This window comes from Lepidothrix coronata, unplaced genomic scaffold (assembly GCF_001604755.1).
Source record: "Lepidothrix coronata isolate B3197 unplaced genomic scaffold, Lepidothrix_coronata-1.0 Scaffold31, whole genome shotgun sequence".
In the NCBI taxonomy this organism is placed as follows: Eukaryota; Metazoa; Chordata; class Aves; order Passeriformes; family Pipridae; genus Lepidothrix; species Lepidothrix coronata.
Window position 1 is genome coordinate 1727912 of NW_016690211.1, and position 23117 is coordinate 1751028.

A 23117-nucleotide genomic window follows, 5' to 3' on the forward strand; every position below is an offset into this window, starting at 1 on the left:
TCTCTATGTCCAATCTAAATCTATTATCTTTTAGTTTAAAATTGTTGCACCTCGTCCTGTCACTACAGGTCTTGGTGAGTAATTTCTCTCCATCTTTCTTATGAGCATCCTTTATATATTGAAAGACCACAATAAAGTCTCCCTGGAGCCTTCTCTTCTCTGAGCTGAACAACCCCAACTGTCTCGGCCAGTCTGCGCAGGAGAGGTATTCCATCCCTCTCATCATCTTAGTGGCCCTCCTCTGGAATTGCTTCAACATGTCTGTGTCCTTCTTATGTTGGGGACCACAGGGCTGAATGCAGTACTCCAGGCAGGATCTCAAAAAGTAAAGAATCAACTCCCTTGAGCTGCTGGCAGTGCTGCTTTTGACCAATAGTTAAAGAATATACAAAAGCAATCACACTTAATGTTTCATACCTGGAAGATTTTTCTTCCTTGGACCTGTGCACCTCTGTGGAGAGTAAAGTGGATGCAAGGGCTAAACCATGCAATCAGGGAAACCAGCAGCACAAATCACAGTAGCTGAGTCAAGAGCACTGTCCATGAAACTTGCTCCCTTCTCACTGGACTTTACCAACTTTACCAGGTTTGCCCAAAGAGGTTGACAGGCCTGATCCAGAAGGTCCTTAGTTTTGAAGTGGGGAAGCCAGTTTCAAAGTAAAAGCTCAGCGATTATCTTCAGGCTGGCTTCCTGCCCTCTGCCACCAGCCATCCTCTGCGTAGGCATGTTTACATTTCCCCTCGCCTGAGGTCTCTCTGTCGGGCGATAGGTTTGCTCAGCGCCGGGTATAAAGGCAGTGAGTGTGGGTTTCACACACACATGCACTGCACACATGCAGTGTGCTCAGAATGACACAGCCCAGTACAGTGTTGAGCATTTTTGCCATGTTTCTTCACACCACACTTGGGGAAAGTGGTTGCACCTCAGCAGACGGTGATGGTGAGTCATTTCATCTTCATCTTTCCACTCCTGTGTGATCTTGAAAAACCTCAGTTAAGAGCTCCAAAATACAACTGCTGGGTTAAATATGTTCATGTTTTAACTTCCAGTCTCTCTTTCAGTGCCAGAACTTGAGGTGGAGGTGGAGCTGGAGGATACCTATTTAATTTTATCCCCAAATCTTCTGTCCTTATAAATCCATATGAACTGAGGGAGATCATAACTGTATGCACAGGGCATGCAGGGTCAGACCTGTTAATCCTCTCTTGTTGTATCTAGTGTTCATGTGAGGACATATGCCTGGGAGCAGGGAACCACTTCACTCTTCTACAGCTCATGGTCACTCTGAGTTGCCATTGGAGAGGGGTGAGATTCTGGCCTTTTTTTCTCTTGGCAGTTTCCTCCAAATAAAATATCTTCATGTAACTCAAACTTGACCGAAACTGTTCCACTCTAAAAGCCAAACCTTTACATTTTCTTTAAGCCGTTACATCAGGTGTGATCTGAGGGGTAGTTTCAGTCTCCCTCATAGTACGGCTGATGCAGCAACTCAGCCAGGGGGTTCTCACAGGTCATTACTAGTAGCCTTCATTCCTTAGTCAGCAAATAATTATAAATTATTGTAGATTTCATTATCTCATTTAGAGAAATGAAAATTATTTAGCAGCATCAAGATCAAATGCAAAACTCTAAAAAGCAGCAATAAAACTACTGTTTCAGGCTGCTGTTCCTTTTCTCAAAAGGGAGATGAAAAATATGATTTAGAGATTCAGTCGCAGATCTGCTAAACTCTTATTTGTCTGATACTAAACAAAAAGCAGTGACAGAGTTTGTGCACTATGCCTGAAGGACATGGACATTTGCTAAGTAGTAGTTTAGAGCTCCATTGTTTGGGGACAAGAGTTTTTGGTTTTTAGAAAGAGAATGGCTGTGTTCCTATGAGTTAGAGAATCTCATTTTTCCCTGGGTGTCCTGTACTGCACATGTAACATATGTGTGTGTAGACAATTGTACATATATACATAGATAAGATATGCATGACAGGTTTTTTAATTAAAAGAAAAGAGGGTCTGGCTCAGAACTGCATCTAACCACCTTGGGTTTTTTATTTGCCTTTTATCCATACAATCTGCAGCTGCTGAGAGGCAGCTTTGGCAAGCAGCTATGGTGATGAATGTTCAATGCTAGTGATTTATTGTTGGTGTCATTGAAATCTTCAGGGCTTCCCAAAAGCAGATATGATCAGACCTTTACATGTTTTGTCACTATCTCCAGTAAATCATAATTTACTTAGAATTAAAGACAAATAGATTCAGAAAATTCCTACTGAGCAATTACCAGCTTTTATGATTTCTTTATGAATCCCCTAGGTTTGGCCAACAAACTAATCAATCCAGGGTAAAATCATCCTGGTAAAATCAACAGATGCTCGATTTTCACTCTTTGCCTTTCTGACTCACCCCACCTTCTGACAAAGTGCCACCCACCAACTTGGGTATGAGCTTACACTTATGGGCGCTCTTATGGGCAGAGGAGGGAAAAACTAATAATGGCAGCACTTGTCTTCTTCTCCTCCTCTTTTCTGAGCCTCCCAAGCACTGCCCCCCGGACTGGCAGAAGTGGTGGAGGCCCCCAAAAGGCCTGAGAGGGCTATAAGCAGAGCTAAGAAAGGGAAGCCAGGGAGGGGGAGGAGGGCACGGGTAGGGGGAGCAGGAGGCAGCAGGCCTGTGGGCTGTGGTGTCCCATAGCTTCAGTGGTCCTGCTACCCACACTGGTACACTGGTATGGTTTGTCCAACCCACATCGAAACTGTTGTGATTAAAATGAGTTCTGCCTGAATCATATCAGTGCTAAAGATCCCACATTATTCTGTTCATGGAGAAAGTCACTTAGTTGACTTTGGAAATTTGGCCACTGATTCTTCAGTGCTTGACAGTGCCTTCAGTTTCACACGTTGTTGTCTGTCCTGGCGGCTTTAGAGCTTGAAGCTGAAGCATGTCCATAGCCTCTGCTAACACTCTTGGTAAAGGCTCCTGAGATTCCTGCTGTAGTTTGAACTATCCTGTTGGATGTTGTCCAAACCCGTTTCTGTGAAGGACCTGTCATGGCTGTAGCTATGATAGCAGCTTTTATCCCAGCAGAATCATTCCCTTCTGAGCCCTGCCTTGATTTCAGCAGAGCTGGGCTCGTGGCTCTGCCTCATCTGGGCTTCTCAAGGCAAGTATTGTAATCTCGTAAATTTTTAATTGAGTGAAGAGTCCTTAGCAGTATGAGTCATGTCAGTGTCATCAAAACCATTCACATAGCAAACACATTTGCGCATGGTGGTTCTGAGGTTTAGGGAAGAATTATGACTGAAGCTGTATGCATACTTATGTCAGACAAAAAAATTAGTCAGCCCATGGAAAAACCATAGCAGAAAACACACTTGAAATAGCTTACATCACACTATTGATGAGATTTAATTACCATATACTCTACGGTTACTATGTTATTTCCATGAATAAGGAACCATGTAATCACAATGTGGAAGTTCAGTGTCAAAGAGGTAAAGTAAGCTTTCCTTCCAGTGTGCCACCAAAGCTGTGGTGTGTTGGTTAAGCCTTAAATGGTTCTTTGAACTGCAAGACTAAATCTTTATTTTCATTTTGCAACCAGCCTGATAGAGAATGAATTCCAATTTCTGTAACTTTTCAGTAAAGGAGGAGTGGGCAGCTGAAAGATTTTTTTATGATAAGCCATTTATTAATAGGATGACGAATTAATTTATTAAGAGGATGATTATCTGTTTTGTGTATTTCTGTAAAATCTGGTTTATGTAGTTTGCGTATACGGAGAGCACCAAGCAGTCTTATAGAAAGGAGGATTAGTCATCCTAATCTATAAATTTTAATATTGCCTGAAGTATACATTAACAAGACTCCTGGCAGTTGCAAGTAAAATCTCAGGCTTAAAATGTGACATAACTGTGTATGTCAGCTTTGGGTGTACATATCTATATGTACATTTGAGATTCATTTGAGCTTACTTGTTATCTCACGAGTTTTGAATACACATACGTTTATACGCCCTCACTTCTACCCACAAATATGCAACTCTACGTGGTACAGGTTTCTGTACATGTATGCCTGCCCATGTGGCTGCAGTGGACAAGACTCTCAACTGTGTGAAACTGCTGCAAGGCTTACTCTAGAGTTGTGCTGACTTCTGTGTCTCTCTCTTGAATACAATGGTCAAATGCTGAGGCTTTCTGTGCTGCACAGGTTCTCCCTTCAAAGCAGCAACACTGGTAGAAGACACTGCATTCCTTGTCCTTCAGGGAGATTTGGGCTCCCAGGTCTCCAGTGAGAAGACCAGTAATAATTTCTCAGCACTGGTTGCTCATGGCGACAAACGGCACTAAATCTTAGCTCAGAGGGCATAGATCTGCCTGTGGGTTCTGCATTAGTGCAGCATCAGATGCTCCCATCCCTTCTGCTACCCATCTTGGGTGCTGGTGGCAGCAGTCCCCTTCGTAGCCTCTGCCTGCACTGCTTTTGTGTGTTTCTCTGCATTCCTGAGTGACTTCTGAATTTCTTCTCTTACTCAAAACCCCTCAGGTGCAGCTCAGCCCTGAGGTCAGAAAGAAGCGCTGCTGATGCTCTTGACTTGCATTTTAAAGCAATCAAAAAACTCTCCTCTGCTTCCTCCCTGCTGTCAAACCATACGGCTTTTGGATCTTCAGATATGCTTCCATGCTGGACAAGGTCTGGGTCTGCCTGCACACTGTCAGGATTGTCCAGGGTTCATAGGACATCAAAATTTGGACTATAAATCACAGTATCTGAAGAGATGATCACACCTCAGTGATCTAATTGGATTACAGCAGAATTGACCATCATTTTTTCTGGGAGGGATTTTCCATTAGAAACATTTCAATGTTTCAGTATTTACCCGTTGTGTTTGTGAGTGTGAGTCACTGATATCCTCAGAGCAGACAGTGATAGGACAAGGGGGAAGGATTTTAAACTAAAAGTGAAGATGTTTAGATTAGATTTTAGGAAGAAATCCTTTACTCGGAGGGCAGTGAGGCACTGGAACAAGCTGCCCAAAGTAGTTGTGGATGCCCCAAATCTGGAAGTGTTCAAGGCCAGTTTGGAGCAACCTGGTCTATTGTGTGGCATTCTTGCCCATGGCAGAGGGGTTGGAATGAGATGATATTTAAGGTCCCTTCCAATCCACTCATCGTACTATTCTATTCTTTTCTCACTGCATCAGGTGTCTCACATGGCAAGGACATATATGAGGAATGGGTAGCAGAACACTGAGCAGGGGATCAAGCATAGTCCCTGGACACAAGGAAGAGGTTTATGTGAAAGAAGACAGAGGCATTCCTGCCCCAAGGGTCCACTCAAGGGGTCATGGCAATTACCCTTTTCCCATCCACTCTGCTGTGGTGGATGAGATTTCATGAAGTGAGGCTGAAGTTGCAGTTTCTGCTGGAGAGGACTCCTCTCAGAAGCATCAGTTTTTGCATCACTGACCTTATACCTGTCAAGTGTAGGACTCAAGACTTACACTCTTAGTCAAATCATGATTGTGTTATTACTCATTGAAGCAAATTGGCAGGAAACCACGCATTCTGGCAGCAAGTCTGAGCTTTCCCTCTTGAGCCCAAATTTGTGACATTTCAGAAAACTGTTCAGTACAATCAAAATGGGGCTTAGTTGCCTCATGGCACCAAAACACTCTTGCAAGTGGGTGGGCTTCACTGTCATGGAGGGAGAGCAACCTTGGAAGGTGCAAATGGATTTAACTTCATTTTAAACAAGGTTTTTTTTCTTCTTACTAAACAGGTGGGTTGATCCTCTTCCTTTTAGGCAATCACATGAAGCAACAACCTCCTGTACAATGCAGCTGCAAATCAAATACACTCTCAGGTTTGCTTCAGTAACATCCTGTGAATCTCTCCTTAGGGACTCTTGGAGACGATGAACCAGACAATTTTGACATTGATTGCTTCAGCCAGCTGGACATTAAGGACCCCTTTAGCAGCCTGACCTGCAATTTTACTGAGCTGCCTCCTCACAACACTAACTATACCCTGTCTCTGTGGTAAGTGCTGTCAGTCTGTCCTTTGGTAAACTTCTGGGAAGTGAAATCCTGAGCACTAGTGAGTCATGTTGCCACATGCTGGGAAACAGGGACAGCAGAGCTAGACAAAATTCTTATTCAGACTGTTTTGCCAAGTTTGAATACTATATTCAGCAAGGAAGAAGAGTTTACGGAAATAAAACATAACTCCCTTATAAGAAAAAAAAAGAGCTGGAGGGGTCTTTCAAGGGGATTATAACACCTCCAACAGTTCTATCTTGCCTCTGTTGTTCTGGAACACCTGTAATTATGAATGCAGCCCAGCACGAACTGAGAACTTTTTCGTTTAAATTAAATGATATTTGAAAAAAACCCTCAAACCTAGCCTTTATCAACTGAAAAGTAAAAAATGTTTGTGAAGACACAGATCCTTTCCACAGGAAGTTCTTTAGCAAGAAGGTTAATTTTCCACATCACAGGAAATGTCTTTATCTAGGCTAAGACTAAACTAAGTTATTGTCTTTGGACACACAGACATGCAAAAAACACACTAGAACAAGTATGCAAAACCCCAACAGTTACCAAACACATCAGTCATCTCCACTTCTTATCCAGGCCTTGAAACTCTTTCCACCTTTTTTTTCACTGTTGCACCTACCTGAAGAAGCTCAGATTTTGTTTCTTTAGCATGCTTCTGCTCTTCCCTTTTCCTGAAAGGGAAAGTTCTGTGACGGCAAGCAAAAGAAGTGGATTTTTTTTTAACTCTTGTTATTCTAATCATTAATTATTTCCTTTTTTTTGACCCCCCACATAATTTATTAGAATTTTTCTATTTCATGGGATTTATTATGGATTTTGGCTGAAATTTTATGACAGTCCTCAAACATGGGAGCCACAGAGATAATACATTTTTTGCTTTGAGGGCTCCATGACTCTTAATGTGATTCATATCACTTGATTATTGTGCTCAAAGACCACAAGGAAAAAAACTATCAGTCTCCCAAACTCCTTATTTGCATGGCATTTTCTCTTATTTCATACAGAGTCTCACTTCAGTTGAAGTGAAATGGGCAATCAGGATTCATCCCTTATAGCAAGTAGTTAATTTATAGTAAGACTGAGAAGAAATTAATGTCATATCACTTTGGCCAACAGTACCAAGGAAGACAACAAGTACATGTGCAACAACATGAAGAAACAGGAAGATGCGTACTTCTTACAGTTCACTGATATACTCTCAGATAGAGACCTTTGCGTGTTCTCTGAGACAAAGAGAAGGGTCTGCAGGAGTCTGGTTGTGACTCACATTGGTAAGACACTTAACATCTTGGATATTTTTAAGATATAGGGGTTATCGGGGGCAAAAATAGCCCAGCACAAAGCCTAAGCAACAATCTGGATGACACAGAGGCAGTATAAAGGAGTGTCTTAGCAGGGCATGTAGCCTGGATTGGGGTGTTGTAAGAGTGTGGTGTTTTCCTTGGTTCAAAGCTAAACAAGATTAAGCTCTGTTCAAAATGTGCAGCTGAACTCTGGCTTATTGTGACACTCTGCCTAGACCTGGGCATAGACCAAATCCCCTCCATGGGTGCAGCAGCTGTTCCTGAGTGTAGATAAACTGTCAAGCAGGGACATCTTGTTCATCTCTTACTAGGGATTATGCAGTTTTGGGACTGACCACCCCATGTACAACATGAGCTCAGTAGCACAGGGACCACAAGGTTGCAATATCTAACTTTTCACACCTTGCATTGTGGTGCATACTGTTGTCTGAACAAGGTGCCCCTGCACTGAGAATCCATGAATGGCCTTGTCCCCAACTGTGTACCTGCCTGAGCCAAGGAATAGGAAACTCAAGAGGAAGAGGGTGTCCATAGAATCTACCCCTCTTGGGAACTGGTCTCATTCCAGGTCTGCAGAGAAGCCCATGTAGGACAGATTCTTCTCTGTTCTTCTCTGGTGCCGGATGGCTTTGTCTTCCATTGGAGTAGGCACTGCAACATCCTTCTCCTGTGAAACATTTTTGCCTCAGTTCAATAGCTTTGTAATAATCTTACACTACGTCTCCATTTATGGCCCAGCCTGGACCATCTCTGGTGGTTCCTACTCTAGAAACTGTGGGATCTGCATGGAAGGACTGAGTATTTGGGGCTTGTAGAAGCAGTGAGCACAATTTATGGCTATATGCATTTTCCTGAGAGTAGGGAGGTGTGGGTATTCGCATTTCCATTCCTGTGAGAGCTGATGTACTTTACAAGCTGAGTTCAGGAAGCTTCAGCATCACAGCAAAGGTCCCTAAAGATCTTAAGCACATCCAGCTCAGGCTGCCTGGGGACAGTCCTGAGGGCTGCATATCAGACTTGATGTACTTGCGCAGATGGCCTTTGACCCAGTGTCCTGCAGACCAGGTTGGGTTCATAGCGAGCATCTGGAGCCACAGCCCACTCTGCTCTAACACTGTCAGACTTTGTCCCTTCCTCAAACCCACTGCCCTCACAGCCAGCCCCAGTGGTTCCTGTACCCAGGAACCTTTGTTGCCCAGTGCCTTCCTCCCAGGTGGGTTTTGCAATGGGGCCTCTATCTCAGAGCACTGGTTAGAGGGACTGAATTTCAGGCCTTCAAGCAGTGCTACCACAGGGGTGGGTATGCTCAGGAATTGCTTTCAAAGGCTAAATGTCACATCCCTTACAAGCACCTTCCCTACTAGTCAAACTGCTGCTTCAGCAGGCCAAAACCAAGCCCCTTGCAGGATCAGGGTGTAAGGATGAGCTGGGGCTTAGCATGCCTGGCCCAGGACAGCCCTTGCTTGCTCAGGATAGGTCACCCTGCAGGGGCTTTGAGTTGAAGTGGAATTTTTTTTTTACTTTTCAAGACCTATTTTCTAGTAACATTATTCCACTCCGGTTGTATCCTGGTTTGTTGTCATTTGCAGTTAAGCCCGAAGTGCCATTTGCTATAAACATCACTTATCAAAGGGAGGCAAATGAATATCTTATTCGTTACCGAACACCACACTCAGGGAAGAAATACCTAGAGGGCAAATTAATGCACCAAACGGCCTATCGGCAGAAAGAAGGTACTTGGAAGGTAAGTGATGATGTATTGCTGTGGTTTGCACTAATTTCCAAAATTAAACATTATCAAAATTACCAGTAGCATGTAAATATTCTCAGATCTGCATTTCTATAGTTCTCCAGCTGAAAACTTGGAAAAGTGCAATGTTTGGCACTTGTAAATTTTGTGAGTCAAAACAATTTGGGCTAGCAGCATCCTTCTCAGTTAGACACTCTCTGGGCTAACAAAGTTTCATTCACTTAGGTTTTGCAGTGGGAAGAAAAGACATAATGTGGTGAAGCATTCTAAGTGTTTCGATGGTTTGATTTTTGCTGTGGTACTTTTGCTCTTATTTTCTGTGCTCATCAGCCAGTAAAATGTATGACCTCTTTTCTTGTTTAGCAAGTTTCTTCACATTCCCCTTTTCACTGAGTCTTTCCAGGCTTTGGGTGCGGCCCTGCAGCTCTTCCACCCTCAAACTCCTTGAGGCTACAGCTGCTTGTGAACTGGGTCTGGTGTGGGCTGCCCAGCTGCAGGGACATCTGTATCCCTGTCACAAAGGCAGCCATGCAAATACAAGTCACAAAAGCATGGGCTACACCTGTTTTTTATGGAGGGAACACAGTGTTGTCCACAGTTTTTACAGAGGGAAAAAATAGGATTTGTTACACAGTGTGCAATGAGCCAATAATGACACAAAAGAGAGAGACGATTATTTGTTTCAGAACTGCGCAAGCCTGGATGCCCGGTGGTATTCCACAAATCAAACACCCAACTATCAAAACTTTTAGCTATTTTATATTACCCTTTTACTATATTACTATATACTATATTACTACACACTATGTTACTACAGATTTTAGCAAACAAAGGAATTAGTGATTGTTGACTACAAGTTACATAGTTCTTTTATTAATTAGTATTCTATCTTCTATTGGTTAATAATTCTCTTGCTTCTCCTATTAATTAGTCTGTGTGTTCAATCTTTCTCTTATTCTAGGTTGGTGGGTTTCTTGGGTTAGTTGCTTGTGACTTGGTGGTCATGATCTGGCCCTGCTGGAAATAGCTTTTACCCAGCTGGAGCTAATTTCAGCACTGTTGCTGAGTTGTTTTTCCCAGTTTCTTCCTTATTTTGGGAGTTCTGCCAGATGTCCTTGTGGCTGTAAATTCTGCATTCTTTGTGTCCACTATCAGTGGTACATCCTTCTTTTCAGGTTTTGTTAACCTCCTCCTAAGTCTGAGATAATTCAAACATGCCAAGCCCTAAGTCATAACAAGGCAATTCTACCAACAAGTTTTTCTAGCACCTGGGCATCACTTAGAGCTTGTTAGCTGTCTGTTTCACGGATTATATCTCCTTTCTTGTTGATTAGGCCTGAAAATATACAAAGATCAAAGGACAACCTTTCTTAAGAAAGTTTTACATACTCCACATTTTGCAAAAACAGGAGAACTGTAACTAGAAGGAGGAAAAAAAAGATGGGGGGGATTCAGGAAGCAAAATATATTGAAATGAAGAGCACCAGAGCTGTGCTGTGGGATTTCAGCTTCAGAGTTCCCTGTAAGTGCTCTTTCAGAAGTTGTCTTTTTCTACTGCACAAATGTATTTTTTCACCTTTCTCTCTTCTGAGCCTTCCTAGGGAAGCATGTGTTTCCCACTGCAGTGTCGACAGTAGCAAAGCACAGTTCATAGTCCCAGCTGTTTTCCAAAGAACTTTTACCTAGCATTTGTCTTCTTGTCAATACTGTCTGGCATACCTTGCTGTTAAACTAGGTTGATGCCCTGATCAACACCTGTGTAGTAACAAAAGACATGGAACAAACAGGGCAATATTGCAGGGATGCACCTGATCTCACACATTTTGCTGAAACTCAAAGATAATTCTCCATTGTCTGCTGGAAAAATAACTGGATTTTTTTATGTGTTTAGACAATAGAATCGCCACACGATCACGTAAGATTGTTGGGACAAAATCTCGAAAATAATGCATCGTATGAGGTGAAAGTACGTTCCCAACCCAACGGAAAATTTTTTAAGGGCACATGGAGTGAGTGGAGCACTTCCAAGAGCTTCAGGACAGCAAGAGAGCAGCACCCCACAGAGAGCTGTAAGGGCAGAAAATGCTTCGGTCTACCTGGAGGAAAGCAGAGCTGGGGGTCCTGGGCTCCCTGGATACCCTCAGCAGCAGGAGGGATGAGAGCATGGGGAGGGAAGATCCCACAGCCACAATAGGGTCAGCCCTCACAGATGCCAGGCACCCCGAGGAGGGGACTCAGAACGCAGCTGTATTGCTCTGGACTGGGGCTGACCCTCCATGTGAATTTAAATCTCACTCACAGGCAATAAATTCAGAGGAGTTGCTGCTATAAGCGCAGGAGGGGGTGGGTGCAGAGAGAGCTGAAGGCTGATTCTCTGTTTGCTGCCAGCTGGCTTGCAGGAGAAGGAAGAGCTTGCACTGAGTGTTTTCAGTAAGGCACAAACAGCAGTGAAACATGACCTGTTTCAGGGCCCTGGATTTGTGTGCAAACATGGTACTTTAATCACAATCACAACACCGGCTAAAATCTCATCATTGCACTTGTAAATGTGAATAATCCTTGTAGTCCTTTGGGTCCCTTCAGTATGCAGAGGCACCTCAGCATTACGTGTGTTGGAAGTCATTTCAGTGCTGCTGTCAGGACACAGCAAGTGGTGGTTTCAATGCACTGGAGGTGACAGCAGACTTCAAACTGCTTTAATCCAGTCTGGAAATCCAGTCTGGAGCTCAGCCAAGTGCTGATACTCCGGCAGCCTACCTTTTTCCTCCTCCAGGGAGACAGGAGAAATGGATGATTGCACCAGTCCAACGATAGGCAAGTGCAATTCTTGGAATTAATTTCCAATTTATGATCTGAAAAGACATCACAGTTACAATGGCTTAACAGTAAGACATTTACATGCATTAGCTGATATTCTTTGTTTTCCTTCAGATAGCAGCGTGATCATGATTATACTCTCCATCCTGGGATTCATGCTGTGCATTGTTATGATTGCACTGATCATAATTTTTTGGGAAAACAGGTAATCTAACTCTCTTAATATTAGAAAAGGTGTTGGAAGCCAATCCTGTTCTGACAGTTTTACTGCTTTCCCTGCTGTACCTGTGAACTATTTACTCTCCATCTCTGGACCTCTCTATCAAGCTGAAGGGAGGCCAAGAGCAGAAATGGGCAATACAGGAGATAGTGTTGGCAGGCAGAAGATGAACTGCCACTTTGAGCAGAGCTCAGTCTTGAGCCCAAAACACTGGGACTTTTGCAAGCCAAAGTCACTACAAAACATGTATAGAGTCAGTGTCCCTCTGGAGGCAGATTTGACTCAAAAGCAAGATCCAGAGCAAGAAAGCTACTTGCAGGTTTTAGTAAAGTCCCAAGAGGTGTGAAAACAGCATACCAGGGAAATTGACTTTTTCCCTTTCACAGGCTGAGTCAGCGGGGTGTTTGCTCTGCGGCACTTTCAGAAGCAGCAGGGCAGAGCCCTCTGCAAAAACAGCTTGATGGTGTCAGACACCAGCTCGGTCAGATCCACATCCAGCCAGCCATGTGGTGAAACCTGGCTCCACATCCTCCACCAAAGCAGTTACAGCAGAAGTGGGACTGGAGACAGATTCATTACCCAGGAAGTCCTTTGTCTGCATTGGGGTTTCTTTATGTATTTGCTACACAGCAATAGACAGATAACTGTAAATGCAATTTCAACCACACGGCTATATATACTCACAGGGCATTAAGAGCTGACAAATTTAAGAAAATGAACAGATATGCAGATAATATGGTGACACTAGAATCTAAAGTGAAAAAATTCAAGTTCAAATATAGAAGATGAACTCCTTGCAAGGCAGAAAGCCCAGGACAGTTCAATGGCTTTCAGAGCAGCCTGTCTACAACATCCACCTCAAGAGAGGTGGCTGTGTGGGAGCTGCTTTTTCGGGACATCATTTGGGCTGTGCTAACTTCTGAGTTAAATATGGGGTTTGGCATCAGCCAAACCATGCCAAGCACAATTTTAATAATTAAACATTTTAGACGCTGGAGTTATCTGCCCTAGTGCTGTTTTATTTGCAAGTACAGATGTAGCTTGAGATTTCTATTTCTTGCATTTTACTGTTGCTGGCAACCTGTACTTCTCTAACTTTCCTAGAAGTTTTGCTTATGTAAAACTGCAGCAAAAACAGTTGAGACTTTTGGATCCCAGACATTTCCATGTTAAAAAAAGAGGGGTTTATATATGTGTGTATATACACCCTCATAGAGAGACACATAAATAAAATGAAATATATATTCATATACACATACAGTTATATCATTGCAACATTGAATTTCAGTTGGACAGTATTCTCTAGATGCATCCTGGGGGTATGCAGTAGAACAAACAACATGAGAACTTTGTTAATCAAGGAGTAAAAATAAGACCTGTGGGACAAGGTTACAGTACAGATATCTGAGGCACAAACAGCTGGCCAAGGAGTAGGACAATATGTTGTTCTTTGACTTATGTAAACATGCAGCGGCAAATATCAGCAAATTTGTACTTTAACCACAGCATCTTCTTGCACTGGCAGAAACTGGTTTCACCACACAGAGCCCTGTTAACACAGCTAGATGCAAACAAGCTCCTTGCCAGCACAATTTGCTGCTTTTCCAGTACTTAGTGAAGTGTCTTTCCTTAACTATGACAATTTGTGCACTCAAGAGAGCAATGGTGGCCTTTACAACTCCTCTCCTCCTGTCTGTTTTATTCTGTGACTTTTCTGTTGTTATTCTGGATAATGCAACCCAGCCCTAAAGCTTTGTGAGAATTAGTACCAATGATGCAATATGAACCTCTGATACCTCAACATATCCCTCTTTTGCTGCTTTTTGTCTGCTGTTGCTGTTTCAGGATCAAGCCTGCTGTATGGCCAAACCTTCCTGATCATAAAAAAACACTGGAGAAACTATGCAAGAAGCCAAAAAATGTATGTTCTTCCACTGTTTTTTTCCACCTGAGTATAGAATGTCGGGAACAAAACTAACACTCATGAGAGACAATGCATGCATTTTCTGCACTAATTAGGACATCTTTCAGAAATTCTGCTACATTTCACTGAAGAGAGCCCACAATTGCACAGGCAGATGCCAGCCAAGGGTATGGAAATAACAGACAATTCAAATAGTGGCTGAGCTTCAACTCACACAAAGTAACTACAGAGGGCTCGGGAACTTGATATATGAAGAAAGGCTGAAAGAATTAAGGTTTTTTAATAGAAATTGGATATAAGTAAAGAATCTTTCTCATGAGAATAATTAAATATTGTATAGTTTGCCCAGAGGCAAGGTAGATTATCCTTTGGGAAAATGTTCAAGGCTTGGCTTGATAGGGCTCTGGATAACCCAACCCAGGTCACATTTCTCACACAAGGTTGGACTCCAGAGGTCTTTTCCAACCAAGATGCTTTGTTGATTCTGTGAAACTGTGATCAGAGGGCTGGATGGGGACCTTTTGTAAACATCCCTAGTGATGTCCACGTACCCTTACATGGTCAGCAGAATTGTACATACACATGCAGTACATGAACTGCTCAGCCAGTTAAAAGCCAGATGGGCAAACGCTACAAACCATAAGGTATGGGTTTAACTTGTTGTATTAAAACTGTATGTCTAGTTCATTTTTTCCATAAAGAAAGTCATCAGTGCTGTTCTCTCCAGCTGGGACATTATTAGCATGTTCTTAATTTAACAGGAGGTCTAAGACAACTCTCCCACCCCCTGTGCTCCCCAATGCAGGGATTTCTGATGTGTTTCAGAAAGTTATGGCAAACTTTTACTTCCTCTCTGCTGAGTTAAGAAGGTAAAACTGAAAAAAATTGCCTGGGTGGACACACAGTCCTGTGAAATGGCAGGCATGAAACAGATGGGTGTGTCAGAAAAGTGTCTGAGACTCCAGTTCCCACCACATCATGTAGAGTACAAAACACTTTGCAGCATAAACATGCTGCCTTCAGGAGGACACAGTATAGATCTAGATAATTAGGGAAAGAGATTTTCAGCCATGTGATAGTTTATTCTCTGCTAACCTACTGTTCAGTGTGCTCAAGGTTACACCCAGAGTTAAATACCCTTTTAAAAACAAATAAATTATCAAAGTACCTTTTCTCTTAAGCTATTACCCACTGTTAACTAACTGTGCTGTTCCCTTTGCCACACAGAATTTTGATATAAGCTTTAACCCAGAGAGTTTTGGTTACGTTCATATCCATAAAGTGGACGATATTCAGGCAAAAGCTGAACTGGAAAATTTTCTGCAGCCATCAATTGCTCCAGAGACAAGTCTTCCAGAAAAATTCAGGAAGGGATCAGACCTGAAGATGATACCTGCGATGACAGACAAAAGCAACCTAAATCTGTCTGTGACTTATGGAGGCCTCTGGCCGGCTGAGGCCCCGCACAGACTCCTGGGCACAAGCCAGTTTGCAGTCACGGAAGGAAACTGCAGCTCCAGCACGTATGAGGTGTGCCACGGCAACAGCATGCCCCTGCACAACAGCGGAGGTTCCAACCTTTCCTCTGCTCCTCCCCTGGATCCCTCTGGCCAGCCCAGTCCAGAGCCCCCAGATGATGACATTGTATCCCAGATGCTGCCTAACAGTGAAATGAGATCACCAAACAACGAGGAAGCCTATGTAACAATGTCCAGCTTCTACAAAATTCAGTAAACCTCGCAAGAATGATGACACAAGCAGGACACTGAAGCTTTCTGTTTTGTTTTCCTGTATCCTGCGAGTTCCCGCCTCCTCCACTCACCCTGCTCACAGTGCAATGCTGTATCTGCAAGGAAGTCGGTTCTCTGTTCCAGCTAGAAGTAGCCTAACTTCAGCACTCAATACACTGCTAGAAGTCTCCGCTGCAGCAGAAACTAAATTTAATTCAACCTGACTTCAGTCTTCAAATCTGATTAATTTGGAGCAACAACAGTGCAGTCCCAGCTGAGGCCCACAACATGTCTTGAAAAAGTTAATGAACTCTTCTGTTACTCTCTTGGTTACAGAGCTGCACTCTTATTAATGCCTAAGCAAGAAATATGGCAACATATTCAAGTTAAACAGAACCCAATCCCTTTTGAACAGTAGTAACTCAAAGGTAATTCCTCTGCAGTCAGTGTAAATTCATGAGTTTGCAAAAAGACGGTAAATCAGAGTTGCTATCAAGCATTAGCTGCCTGGGGATTCAGGATCTTGAACACCACAAATAGATTTAGCTGAGTCCTCAGGAGAAACGGTACATGGACCCACTTTAGAAAAATGTTTCCTGAGGCTGATTTAGTTTTTCGGTTTTCTTTTTTTTTTTTTGAGACACAAAACAAAGCAAAACTCTACATGCCACTGCTTTTTGCTGTTGGTAAAGATCTACCCTGGAGCCAATTACAGGATCCACAGGTACTTCTAATACTTTTAACGTTTTCAATATTTCACGTGCTAACTATGTAAATCAAAGTCCCTTCTCTTCCTAGAAACTGAATTAGGACTGTAAAATGCACAATGCTGTCTTTGCAGCTCTTGTGCAGGCATTAGTCCAGCATGTAAGTACTTTTCAGGGCAGAGGCTGAGCTGACCAGGTTTGTTTACTAGCATTATTCCCAATGGCTGTGACTGCATATGAATACTATGAATTTGGATATGCAATGTTCTCATGCAACATCTGACTTAGGAAAACGAATGGAATGTCATGAATTCTGCCAGTGATCAGAAGACCTATTTTCTTTTTTAAAGTAACTTGTAAATTGCCAGGAGATAGTATTTAGTTTGTTGTTGGAGGGGGGGTGTTGTTTGGTTGGTTTTGGAGTTTTGGGGGCTTTGTGAGGGTTTTTTGCACTGTGACTTTTTTCTTCTTTACAGTATCACATTTTATTTTTTTTTCTTTTACATTATGGCTGAGCCACTTCACAGTCCTCCTTAGATTCTGTACATTGTGGAGCACATACTTGGAGATAAAGCTGCTACAGCCACATGATTGCTTGACAGCAGAGCAGTGTGGCCTGGGGACATCCAAACTGCTTTGTTGCCCTCTGGGATTTAGGTTCACCTCACTGTGCAGTCTCAGTTGCTCTAGATGTTTGAATTTCTCCTTTACCAAACTGTATTCACATTTCCAGAGTCTAAGGGTAAAAAGAGTCCTCTCTCATGCTCAGAGCTGCTCAGATTTGTTCTGTCTGGTAATGGTCACAGAGATGTTGCAAAACCTCAGCTGCTTCCATCTGCCTTTGCCAAGACAGCTTTGTGCCAGGAGAACATCAAAATTAATATATCCTGTGGTCTAATTTCAAGAAGATATGGCAGAGAGTGGAGCTTGCATTAAACTCCATTGCTTGAATCAGAATTTTATGCTGCAGAAGACAGTATAAGACAAAAAATTCTGGACCATAGGAAGCCAAAAACAGCCCTCCCAAGACAGTACTCCACCTTCTTCACCTCCACTCAGCACCAGGGAAACCTTTGGACGGGGAGAACTTATAGTCACTGTGTGTAATGGGGCCTCAGATTTGGCTCAAAGCATTCCAGTGACATTTTACAGAACGGTTTTTACTGCTGTTTATTGCTGAATGAAGCACTGGTTGATGCAGAAGAAAAAGATGAAAGCCCTGGACATTCATTTGGTTTACAATGCTTGTATTTCTTTTTCAAAAGAGCTGCTGGTCATGCTCATACTGTGTAGACTTGCACAGTGTGACTGTAGATAGAGACAGACTGTACTGGAAAGATATCTTCTTCCAGCAAAACAGGGACAAACAAAAAAGGGGATAGAAGAAGAAGTAAAAGCACATCAGGAAAATTCTCTATGGTATGTGCTATGCTTTCTTCAATTTTACAGCCATCGACAAATTTGATGGGTGTATTCCGATATAATCACTTTTTGGAAAAAAAAATAAAGCCAAATTTGCACCAAAGCCAGAAGCACCACAAGCATTTCTTGTCTAATGCCAGGTTAAATATAGGACAACACTTTATTGAATAGTTTCCTTATTCTACAGGACAGAGCTTTCCTATAGCTGTTCACAAACTCCCATCTGCCTCAGTATCCACACAGGAGTATTGCTTAGCTTTCACATACTCCATGCACTTTCTTTAGTTCAGCATAATCTTCCTCCTCCACACTTTCTGCCTCCGGTGCTCTTACTCGGCTGCACATCCAAAAAGAAGTTGGTGACCCTGGTTTGTATGTAGCTGCCTTATGACACAGGAGCTGCTTGCTCCTTTCTCTGCATGTGCCCAATGGAATTTGACAGCTCTTCTGCAGTTGTGGCACAATACAGATGCTCTCCTATCTCTGTTTCTCCCCTTATCTACGTGCAGCTCACTTGCACTATGCAAATGTCTCCTAGCTATACACAAATAAACTTGAACTCTTGTCAGTTACAATACTGAGTCATGGACTAATTTTAATGATGCTGAAAAATGTTAATTACATTATCCCCTGCTTAAATTGTCAGCTTGTTTACCAAATATACTCCTCTTGTGCATGTTCATCAGACGGATTGAAAAAACACACATAAATGCTCTGTGTGTCAGTGGGGCAGCACAAAACCACTAAGTGTGGGGAGGCAGGAGAATTGCTTCTGCCAGGGTGAAGGGATGGTTAAATGCATGTGATGTGAAGTCTAGGCTGTGAAACAAATGGTGTAGCGGTGGCTTGACCTCCACTGCCACAGGGACATGTGGCTGAATTCGGTAAGGTTTTGGCAGGCAGAAGCTGACCAGGAAGCCATCTCTTTTGTCAGCAAGGGACCTGACAACGCTGACAGGGTATTTCTGCAGGGCAGGAGTGCAGCCCCTTCTCAGCTACTTAGCAGAAGTGTTTATTGAGTCGAAGACCTGACTTAATTCAGTAACGCTGCTGTGCTGGAGCCTGGGGGGAGCAGCAGTTGGATTTTAGACAATATGCTTTTGAATCAAGCTAGTTATCTCTGTAGTTGTGGCTTTCTGAAACTATCCTTTAAAACCAGCTAAAATGTCACATAAAGGATTGAGCTTCTTGCATTGACAAACAGATCTGCTGCTTTGTCCTAAAAAAAATAATATAAGAAGAGTTATTCCGGTTATTGTTAAATATTGACTGCATAAATTAGATGTCACAGTGAAATTAGATTTGTCCAACATCAGCACCATCACAACGAACGTAAAAAGCCTCAGAGGTCTGTCAGACAACAAAAAAATGAGACACAAAGCAGAAATGCCTTGATGGAAATGTCTAAAGGAAAAAATCTCTGCCACAAAGTTGGAGCTTCTCTAACACAAGCTAGTATTTGGTTTTCCAGGAAACGTACAGAAGCTAAAAAACAAACAAACAAACAAACAAAAAAAACCTAATCTGTACATTTCGAAATTTTAAAAAAATGTATTTCAGCTTTTGGCAGAAACCCTATGCTTTCAACGAAAAAGAAGAGATTCATCTCTGGAAAATAAACACTTCTCACATTTTACCACAACCGCTGCTTTTCCACAGAAAAACAGGTTCAATTTAACTTCCACAATACCTTGTGCTTCCTTTCTTTCTCATTTTTTCCTACTTGTCAAGACATTCAAAAAGCCTGGATGCTGTCCCCAGGCTTCAGCTGCAGCTCCTGTTGGGATCAGCAGCAGTGTTGTGAGCTGGGAAGAAACCTGCATCCAGGTTTTGGCAGAGACGGGGCTGCCGTGTCTGAGGTGTCTGCAGACCAGGGAGCTGAAGACCTTGTGTCCTATAGCGCTCCCTCCTCCTGCAGTCGCCGTTAGCGTGAGAGTGGAAACGCCTCTGGAGCCAAAACCAGTGCTCACTTCGGAATCATGGAGATTTCAAACCTGGCTGAGGCAAACCAGGATGGTCGAGGGGCTGCTGCGAGTAGTGAGGCTGCTCTGAGCTGCCCGAGGGGCTGGTGTTAGGTACAATCTACTGGGAAACCTGCTTTCTGCTCACCCTGTGCTCCTGCGAGAGAGGATTGCTGGAGAAACAGAGTGGGCTGTAATCACAGCAAAAGCCACGGGCAGTGGGCAGCTGCTGACAGTGGCGGGCTGCTCTCGGCATTATCTGTTTTACTGGGGAAAGCTGAGTGTGCTGCTGCTGTTGCTGCTGCTGCTCCCAGTGGGCAGGACAGGAGCTGGAAGGCAAGAATCCCTGAAAGCACTGGTCTCGCTCCTTCTGCCAGCTGCTGACAAGGGAGGCCATGAGCCCAGCTCTGGAATGGCAAAATTGCTCTGCCCACCCATCTGCAGAGGTTTGAGAAGGCATTGTGTAGAAGGAGTTACGTAAAGGCTTTTGTACAGCAGTGTGCACAGGTGGTTTCATCTGCAAAACTTCAGCCGCTTCTATCTGCTTCTGCCAGGAGCTTTATGTCAGGAGGGCAGCAAAATGAATCAGATAACTGAATATATCTTGTGCTCTAGTTTTAAGAATATACGGCAGAGAGTGGGGCTTGCATTAAACTCAGCTTCTTGAAGCAGAATTTTATGCTGCGGGAGACAGTATAAACCAAACAACAATTCTGTACCATATCACCCCAAAAATTTCCTCTCCAGGACAAAAACACAAAGCCACTAATAGCACAAAAAGAGCAAAATCAAAATGCAATGAAGCATGCTGCAGAAGTGCCACCTTTCGCGGGGAAACACACCAGAAGAAAAGGCTGTTCCACACCTTTTTGCCCTCAATCCTTGTGTTCTTTTGGGGTGGTCAGATGTTGTCACAGAGATGCTCTGATGGCTCAGGCAGAGGCAGGGAGTTGGGGCAGAGTTTTAGGGGAGTTATAAGGGTGCCTTTTCCCCCTTTTCCTCAGGGCTCTACCAGCAATTTTGGAGCAAGCTGTGGTGCTGCCTGGTGAGGAGGGCAGAATTTATCCCTGTCAAGGCACTGTGCCACGGGGGCAGGCTGGAGCTCAAGGTGCAGGTGAAACCTCTGCCTCTGGGACTGCCCCACAGCCCCGCAGACTCAGATGCTCCTATGGTTTGTGCCATCCTGTTTAGCATCTGTTGCACAATCAGAAAGAAGAAACACTGCTTCAAACATGAAACACCAACTAAGATCTACAATCTTGATGCTAGCACTAGATATGATGGTGTGCATTGCCACCTATCTCCCAAAATCTGCTGTGTGTGCTGTGCAGCCACAGGCTGGCAGGACAGCCTGCATCTCCACCTATCTCCTGCATCTGGTGGGTCTGTAGCCAGCATACAGCAGCCTGCAGATGAGCACAGGCATTTCAGCTTCATTTTTGGCTCTCCCCGATTGCAGACAGGGACAGTGAAGTGCTAAAGGATGGTTCTGAAGGGCACTTGCTGTTAGCCCAGATAATCCTTCATGTCTGCTTAAAATCCCTTTAACCTGCCATTAAGCCCTGAAAAGTGCTTCCTTTGAAACTCCAGTGTGTTTGCTCAATGTGTCGTTATGGTTGTATGTCTCCCAGGAGAGATTTTCTTACCTAGCAGTTGATGCAATGCCTGTGTTTGTTCCATGAATTTGTACACGTATAAATCAAATTACATTTCGTACAGGACAGATTCCAATTTGTTTTCGACAGCATCTGATTAAGAGTGAAAAATCATGTTACTCCTTCCCAGATTATTAATTTTTCTCCTGGAAACACTATGCCTATTCTGCAGTTACCAGTTTTTATTCAGACTGCTCCAAGAGCAACTCTGTTCCTACAGAAGGCAAAGGAAACTTTGCCACTGACTTCTAAGGAATCTGAAATCAGCCCTTGGAAACATGGTTCTGTACAAATGTTGAAATGCCTTGTCTGTGAACAATGTTCTTATGCTGAGAAATGTACCCAGTGAGTGATGAGGTCCATGCACAGGCAGACCTGAGGAGCTGGGAACTGCTCTGAGAGCGCCAGGGATACACCACCAGGATGAGGGGGTTTGAGCTCTCCTGGCTCATGTCCTTCAGATCCCCACACAAACCCTTTTAGTCAAGCTCAGAGTAGAGATCTTGTCCTGAAGCACTGGCTTTCCCCAGCACTTTCCCCAGCACTGGCTTTCCCCAGCCACCAAAGGCTCAGCTAAGACTCCCAGAGGCCAGTGACAAAGCTTCTGCTGGTTTTAAAAAAGAATAGTTGCTTTAGGTACTACTCCTCCTTTCTGAAAATATATATTTTGGTGGGATTAAGTAAAATTGGAAGGTATTAGTAATCAAAGACAAACTGGTTACAGTTAGTCAGATTAAAACTTCAACTGCACTTGATTAAATATCAGCATGTCAGATCGCTGTGGGGTCTGAAGACATGAGATAGCAAGTCAAAAGGAAATGTTTTTTTCATTTTGTGATTCCCACAGTCCATCCACAATACTTTCTTTTTATTTGAAAGAGAAGACAGATAGCACGACAGCATGTTGTAAAATCAATTAATAAAAGAGAAATGAATGGATTCTACTGAAGCTGCCAAAACATGTACAGCTCCTATTTGATAGTAAGTTTGTTTTTTATGTATTTGGCACTTCAGCAGCATTGCTGCAAGTAAAGGCTCCTCTTATGATTGATGGCAATCATAAGGAGAATTTTTCTACCAGCTTCCAGTGTCAGCCAGTATGCAAGTTTCTGGAGGCTTACAGGTCAAAGAAAATAATTGAATTTGCACAGCCTTCCCTAAGGAATTTCAAGCAGCTATTGCTTATACTGGATCATGATGGGACAAAACAAAAACAGGGTTTGCACAGGATCACTGCAGCAAGCACTCAGGACTTCAGTGTTTGAACTGTTAGCAACCCAGACCAAGTAAGACTGAGACTTCATCAGAAAGGCTCTTTTGAAAGTCTGGTCTATAACGCTGTACTGCTTTTAGCTGGCTGCCAACCTGAAATGGAGCAAATGCTGCCATGCACAAGCCAGTTACTCTTTGCTACAGAAGCAGCTTCTCAGTCTGGGAGAGCAGCAAACGACAAGAGAGAAGCAGAAAGTAGAACAAAAACAGAACTAAAGCAGGGATAATTAGACAGCACACACACAGAGTGTTCTTTTTGTTTATTTGTTTGTTTTATAACAGTTTTCTTTGTGCACCATTTCC

General features: G+C 43.2%; 1 protein-coding gene across 1 annotated transcript; it reads left to right on the forward strand.

The window, feature by feature from the left end:
* The first annotated feature begins 809 nt into the window (after positions 1–809).
* IL7R (interleukin 7 receptor) lies at positions 810–18427 on the forward strand. Its single transcript, XM_017811348.1, has 8 exons — positions 810–940; positions 5896–6034; positions 7169–7323; positions 8946–9100; positions 10998–11175; positions 12038–12128; positions 13989–14064; positions 15295–18427. Exons 1-8 carry the CDS (start codon positions 850–852, stop codon positions 15799–15801), a joined length of 1392 nt encoding a protein of 463 aa, XP_017666837.1. The 5' UTR covers positions 810–849; the 3' UTR covers positions 15802–18427.
* The last annotated feature ends 4690 nt before the right edge of the window (positions 18428–23117 follow it).